The 7,149-nt window shown below is 50.5% G+C and overlaps 1 protein-coding gene across 3 annotated transcripts; it reads right to left on the bottom strand.

Moving 5' to 3' along the window:
- Positions 1-465: 465 nt before the first annotated feature.
- ASB12 (ankyrin repeat and SOCS box containing 12) lies at positions 466-6,917 on the bottom strand. Of its 3 annotated transcripts, XM_082770500.1 has the most exons (4): positions 6,798-6,917; positions 4,945-5,159; positions 2,321-3,165; positions 466-1,298 (listed from the first exon to the last, which is right to left on the bottom strand). In XM_082770500.1, exons 1-4 carry the CDS (start codon positions 6,840-6,842, stop codon positions 1,165-1,167), a joined length of 1,239 nt encoding a protein of 412 aa, XP_082626626.1. In that variant the 5' UTR covers positions 6,843-6,917; the 3' UTR covers positions 466-1,164. The 3 variants fall into 3 exon arrangements, with proteins under 3 accessions (XP_082626626.1, XP_082626627.1, XP_082626628.1); XM_082770501.1 differs by lacking the exon at positions 6,798-6,917 and having other exon boundaries at positions 5,019-5,156; XM_082770502.1 differs by lacking the exon at positions 6,798-6,917 and having other exon boundaries at positions 4,947-5,049.
- Positions 6,918-7,149: the final 232 nt, after the last annotated feature.

The following is a 7,149-nucleotide window of genomic DNA, read 5'->3' as shown; positions in this document are numbered from 1 at the left end:
CAGGCTAATTTGAAGCACACCATGCTCAGGGGGCCTGGACGCTTCTCCCAGGAGGCTTCCTGCAGCCTAATGGACGCTAATTAATAGATTCCACAACCTCTGAACTAACAATTAGATTGGGAACCAATAAATAATGCAGGACAGGCCTGTGTTTACAAACAGTGAGCTGTGTAGAGCTGACGGCACACTGATGTTGTGCAGAAGTTCAAGAGCAGCCAGGAACCCGCAGCAAACCCCACACCCCGAGCTCCCGAAGGCACCTTGTGGGGTGTGTTTCCCTCCGACCTTTGAGGTACAAGTACACTGGAGTGAACAAACTACGGGGGATAGATGCTGCTAACCCCTACAGGTGGCCCCGGCTGCAGCAGTCAGTCTCTTTGTCACTTCTGGATGATGTCAGCCGGAATTTTAGTCTCTTCGGATACCAATTAAACAGTATTTTAACCAAACAGACCACAGCAGTTTAATAAGAACATCAGCATACATTAAAAAAAATCCTGCACAGTCACAGGCACTCAGCCCAGACAGACACCCCAGCCCCTCAGCAGTAACACCACCACGTCTGAGGAGGGTGAAAGGATGTTTAAAGATGGTGCTGGAGAGGGGAGGTGGGAGATTGGGCATCGGGGACTTCTGGCTCTGAATACTTACTGTAGCCCGTTGCCTGAGTCACCTACAGGTGTGGTTGTGGGGGAGCCACACCGGTGTCCCCCTGGGCTCAGGAGCACCCCAGGCACAGTACGGAAGAGGTGACAGCCACACGAGAGCGTTGGGGCAGCAGATTGTGGCTGAATGCAGCCTCCTGCTGCCCTTGCCAGGCTGCAGTACAGAGGAAACAGCTGGAAACCTCTCTGGGGAATGGGTCTTACACACCGCTGAGGCCTTGCTGTGGGGAAAGACCTGCAGGTCTGCTCAGATCCTGCTCTGCCATCACTCTGCTACGCCTGGCACAGAGCAGGAGCTGAAGCCTTCTGTTTTCTCTCCCACTCCTCTCGCTATCTTTTCAGGCAGGTGATGTGTTTCAAGAGAGACTTTGTAAGCAAAAGTACTTTGTGGTCGCAAATTCACATCTGTTTCGTGCTGTGCAATGGCAGCATCAGAGCAGCTTTTAATTCAGGCATTGGGCACGTTTCTGGGGCGGGCATCTTCCGCGCTGTGTCCCTGCTAAAGCTGGTGTCGGAGGTAGCTCACCAGCACCGGGGGGATGTCCAGCTCGCCGAGGGCCTGTGCGTGGCCAGCCTGCTTCAGGAGGCGCCTCACCGCCAGCCTGGACTGAGACATCAAGGATTTGGGATGAGCTGCATAAGGAGAGAGGGGGAAAAAACAAAACCATCACTGCAGAGCTTCAGGATACACAACCCTGCTCCCCTCCAGCTCGCGTGCTGTCAGCAAAGGGAGCACTGACGCACCCAAACCGAGCATCTGCTGGGGCTGGGCACGCGGTGCAGGCAGCCACAAGCTTCATGGTGTGAGCTGGGTACATGGAAAGGGAATCTTCCAATATTACACTGAAAAGGTGAAGTTTCCCTGGACCTAGGCAGCACAAGAAAGCTGGCAGTGAGCATTAGAAATGAGAACAAAGAAAAGCAGCGTTTAACCCAAAAGGTTTACATTAAGGGGAAATACCAGGCCGTGGAAATTCCCACATGCTCCAGACCAGCACCAGTGAGGACAATCACTTAAAGCAGCTCCTTTAGGAAGCTTCTAGAAATATCTATGAAAAGCAGATATCGAGGTGAGTCTGAATGTAATCACATAAACGTATGCAGTAGCTGCACTGAGTCACACCAAAGACCCCTGATTAGGTTGTCTGTCTCCAACAGCAGCCAGCAGTGGAAACTGAGGATGTTTGGTGGACATTAGGAGCAAGCCCTGCTGTGAAACACTCCCCTAAATCCCAGCAATTTCTTTGGGGAGTTTCCTGGGGCAGCATGTGTATCTGAGCCATCATTTAACCACCAGGGGTGGACCTGTTCCCTGCAACTTCATTAAATCCTTCTCTTAAGGTGTTCAGTATCAGAGCCTTTTTTGTGGGTATGTTTTGTGTGTGTGAACACCATCGTCAATGGGGGAGAGGGAGAAAGAAAGAAATATTCAAAATAAAATAGCAATAATCAGGAATGTAAGACTAGAGAGAGCCATGCTCTCAAGTGAGGATGCAAAGAGGGTCAAAGCGTGCAAGAAAGCCTTGCCCAGGCTGATATCTCCCTCTCTGTAGGGGAGCAGAATTAAAGGGAAGGGGAATCTGAAGCAACTTGCCCCCAAATAAACAAAAATTGGTGCTAATTTCCAGCCCAGGGGCCACACACGCACAGATTACCTCTCGCCTGCAACAGCAGCTCCAGGCCCTCGCTACCGGGTGGCATCTTTTCCACCACGACTTTTGGCAAATAGACGTCGGCCCCGAAGTCGAGGAGCAGCTTGATGAACTCCCGCCGGCAGCCGTGCCTCAGGCAGATTTCCAGCAGAGTCTTGGGCTCCTTGATGCGGGCGATCATCTTCTCCTCGGTGCAGTTGTAGTTGGGGTCGGCGCCGTAGAGCAGCAGCATCCTGAAGCACTCCAGGTGCCCGTAGACGGCCGCGAGGTACAGCGGGCCGGAGCAGGCGGCGGAGTTGGCAGCCCACTCGGGCACCCTCGCGTGGACATTGGCCTCGGCGCCGTGGTGCAGGAGCTGCTGCAGGATGCCGAGGTCCCCGTCCCTGGCCGCGGTGAGCAGCGGCGAGCTGTTGTTGTAGATGCTGCCGGAGGGATTCGCCCCGGCCTCCAGCAGCGCCTTCACGCACTCCAGGTGGCCGTTGCTGACCGCCGTGAAGAGCGGGGTCTGGGCCTTCACGTCCAGGCTGTCCACCTCAGCCCCGTGGGCCAAGAGGACCTCCAGGCTCCGCAGGTGGCCCCTGGAGGCGGCCAGGCGCAGCGGGGTGCTGGGCACGCCCCAGCCGCTCCGGCTGTTGATGACCCTCTTGTACCTGTCTTGGCTCAGGAGCCTCTCCAGGGTTTGATAATCATCCTGGGATACCGCTTGGTTCAGCTCCTCGCTTTCTCTGGTACCTTCTTCGTCTTCTCTGGGCTGGAGCATGGAGAAAATCTTGGTGATATCCATGAGGCTCATTTTTTTGCTCTGTCTCCTGAGTACCACTTTCATTGTAAACAGAAAAGCCCAATATCTACGGGACAACGAGACAGGGTTAGAACCAGTTACCTCCGACACCAACCCTACCCTTTCGTTATTTTCTATGCATTATCGAAGGAATATTCTCAAAAACAACCCTACTAAGTTTCTGACACACGTATCCCACTGCCTCCATGGGTGAGGAAATCCACACTGGATTAATCCACATTCAGACAAAGACTGACTGAGGACATCGCTGTAGCACTCAAGTGGGCCACCTCCCCTTAAAATGTTACAATCAAGAACATGCCAAAAGAGGTGAATTTGGTGAAGGCCAAAGGCTGCATGGCTGAACTCACAGACCTTTTTATTTTAACTATTAAATGCTTTTCTGCTGCCCCCAGAGGGGGGAGGACAGGCATGAGACCACTCACAAGATACTCAAACCCAGAGCTCAGGAGGGAACCTGCACGGCCACAAACTTCTGCAAGGACCCATCGAGCTGCTCCCATCGAGCTTGAGGGAAGGCCAGGTGGGAACAAGCAGCAGGACTGACTCTGCTCCATGTGGGCCAACACTTCTGTAAGAAGCCTCACTAGTAGCTGCATTTCCAGGTATGTTGAGGCCTACAGAAAACACGATTTAGGAGCTGACAGCAGCTCTGGGTTTTGCTCAAGAGCTCTCACAAACAAGAACTCAACTTTTCAACCCAGTCACCTTTGTTTTTTTTTTAAAGGGATTGGGTTTCACCACAAGAGAGGAAGCTAACATGAGCATAGCCATATTGATCAAGCATTTTCAGCATCGCCGTCCCTTGAAACGCTGACATCCCAATTCAGTGCAATGACCTCCCTTCGCTCTCCTGCCTCCTGAAGGAACAAGGCTGCAGGAAGGAGCTGTGGGTTTCCTAGCAGGCCGTGCAGGGAGGAAAAAGAGGGGTTCCTGAGCTTGTTACACCCACACTGGGACCGAACCCCAGGGTGTCTGCAGGGTAGAGCCTCGAGGTGGCCGGGTGGCACCAAGGGAGAGGGATGTGATGGGGGACAGGCACCCGAGCAGCCGGGTGGGCAGAGGAATTCCTCGCAGCAGTGCGGCCCTGCAGCAGCTCGGGTTTCCTGCAGGAGAGGCAGCAGCAGCGGGAGGGCTCGGTCTCCCCCGCCTCCATGCAGCAGGGCACTGAGCAATTAGCCCCATTCTGCAAACGAGCATCTGATGGCAGCAAGGCAAAGCCACGGGAGACGTGTCCCACATCAGCCTTTGCTAACAAGGTGTGCGAGCTCGGAGGGATCCCCTGTGCCGAGTCACCTTCGCAGCTCTATTTTTGGGTTAGGCAGAGCAAGTTTGCTGGCAGCTAGGGAAGGCAAAGCTCTGTTGCACATCCACCTGTTAAACAAACCCAATCCATTTATAGAGAAACACTTGGAATTACGTTAGTTTTATTCTTTAGACACTCCAATAACAAGTGCTAGGGCTTTGGAAACCTCCCTACTGACACAGCTAATAGTTCTTTGGGGGGGGGGTTGTATACATGGGATGGTGGGGTAGGGATTGAGGGTCAGGGATTATTACAGATTTGATCTAAAAAGATAGTTATACTTCCAATGAAAATAGTCTGGAAAAATAAAGCCGGCTGTAATATTCCCTGAACACACAAATTAAGGGCGGTACTTTGACAGTGTCAACACTGGTGTGAGGAGCTCACAGATGCTCCTTGATCCAAAAAGCTCGAAGTCAGAGCCTTCAATACTTGAGCTAATGCAAGCTGTCCATGGATCTGTGGACACGGAAAATTCTAGAGCCGAAGATGACACACAGAACAAAAAGGTATACTCACACCTCTAAAGCTCTGGCTACCAAGTGATCTTCAATCCCCCACGCTGCCCACGCATCACTATGCTGCTGCCTTACCTCTGTGAGGTAGGTGATGCTCACACCCGAGCCAGGCAGGGCTGCCGCAGTCCCATGGCCAATTCCCCCGCGGTTTAAGTGCGAAATGGAGGTGAGAGAGAAGCTCTGGCTCCGCCAGGGATGGCCATCCACTCTGCGCAACTGGAAGGACGCAGGCTGTCAAGCTCACAGCTGAAATGCCACTGCGGGGAGAAGGGCCAGGGAGCTGGGGCTAATTTTAGCCCCCACAGGCATTTATCTTCCCACTTCCATTCTTGGAAAGTTCCCACTGGGTAAATATAGATAGGGGCAGCAGGGGGGAGACTCAGACAGGTGCAGGAGGCTGTTTGACCCAGGGCAGTAGCTCTGGGCAGACACAGGCTTCATTTGCTTCAGTTTCCTTGCTGAAATTGCAGAGAACTGCTTAGTTTTGAGCCTGTGCTATGAGCCAGCTCCCCAGGCACTGCCCTGGCAGGACAGCCCTGCCCTGCTGCAGCGCTGGCCTTCACAGCACCATTGTCCCACTGGATTCCCCTATGAATGCCTCTCCTGGGCGCCTTTTCCACTTTCAGAACAAGAACGGGCAAAAGGTGCTCTCCTCCCTGCTAAGCCTGCCAGAACAAGCCACTTCTTTGGCTTTATAAAATTACACAGCACATAGCAAGGCAAAAACTTTACAGGGGCAAACAAAAGGGGGAAGGAGTGCTTGGACTGTCTTATCACAAGCTGTCAGCTGGTAAGTGTAATCGTATTTTATCCAGTTCCCTGTAAACCTTTTCCTAACTTTTCGGTGGTGGAGCAGGAATGGTCTGTCAGCTTGAAGAAGCGCTATCAGTGGCACTAGATAATGAGGAAGGAACCAAGTTATCCAGCAGGAGAAATCTCTGCTGCAAGAGCTGAAATCAGGGGACTCCGCAAAACAGGTCTGAAGTCACGTCGTTCCCCTCCCCCACTGAGTTTGTAGTTGCACTGGGAAAAGTGTGAAGAGCAAGAAAATGGAATATTAACAGGTTTTAGACTTTTGGCTTACTTGCAGTTTCACTCTCTCCAAATTCACCCAAAAAATATTTATTCTACAATAAGGTCCATTTCCCAAAAATCAGGACTGTGTAAAATTAAGAAAAAAAATGTGAACAAACATCTGAGCAAAAGCTGTGAGTTCAGGATTTATTAAATATCAAGAAGCTGCAATCACAACTGGGATCCTGCAGTCAGAAAAGCCAAACCTGACTGGAAAGCCATTCAACAAAACACAGAAATAAAAACAGCAAATAAAAAGGCAGAGTATGGGGCGGGGAATAAATCAATATACCTTGAAAAATAGGAAATGCAGGAAACTAAGATTTTAGACATGAAAGGAAAATCCTTGAATGGAAAATTTAAGGATAAATTGCATATTCTTTTGCTGTTGCTGCTGCTGTTTAGTTTTCGACCAAGAAATCTCAGAAGCACTACCAGCTTTTTCGGCAAAAAGCCGTGATAAAAAATCCAGCAAAAATCCAGCAGTAACGAAGCAAGGAGTTTGGACTGCTTGTTGAATAAATCTACCCTTACCATACAAAAGCAAACTGAAATACTTTTTATGCGCCTGTAAGTGCTAAAGAGCCATGTGAAACAGCATCTTGCATGATTACTTAAATCAGTAGATTCAGATAAACACTAAACAGGAGCCCAAGCAGAGCTGACTGATAAGTCAGACCCATTTTGGCTAAGCTTCCTAATGCTTCAAAGCCTGGGGAGGCTGAGGAGCCAGGAGGAGCATTTGTGATCTGTCTGAACACCAAAAGCAAGTGGACTCACCCTGAGGTAGTTCGCTGACCTGACACATTCTCCAGGCAAAGCCATTCCTTTCCCAGCTGTCCATTAACTGGAGAAGAATTAAAGGGCAGAAGTATATTTAATGCCAATAAGAAAGGTTTTTAGGAAGGTAAATCCTGTCCAGTGCAGTTGCTTTCGTTAGTAAGATTATAGCTATTAACATAGCTGGGAAAAAAAAAAGTAATGAGCTTTTTGATTTAACACTGCAAAGCATTCTGACTTCAAAGTTTAGCACCAAACAGTACCAAATAAATCATTTTGCAGGATTAGGGGTTTACTAAGAGTCCTCACAGTCTGAAATGCAGAGTTATTGTGCGGGGATACTTCTGGCTCC

This window comes from Aythya marila (assembly GCF_965140915.1).
Source record: "Aythya marila genome assembly, chromosome: 13".
NCBI classification, from domain to species: Eukaryota; Metazoa; Chordata; class Aves; order Anseriformes; family Anatidae; genus Aythya; species Aythya marila.
The sequence above is the reverse complement of the archived record's forward strand: the minus strand, read 5'-3'. Positions and strand labels throughout refer to the sequence as shown.

Bases quoted from the DNA above. Each gene is read 5' to 3' on its own strand.
- ASB12 (XM_082770500.1), bottom strand. From the start codon at position 6,842: ATGGCTTTGCCTGGAGAATGTGTCAGGTCAGCGAACTACCTCAGG. The intron at 5,160-6,797 runs GTGAGTCCACTT...GCGTCCTTCCAG, and splicing joins GGTCAGCGAACTACCTCAGG to TTGCGCAGAGTGGATGGCCA. The intron at 1,299-2,320 runs GTAATCTGTGCG...CTCCTTATGCAG, and splicing joins GCTGCTGTTGCAGGCGAGAG to CTCATCCCAAATCCTTGATG.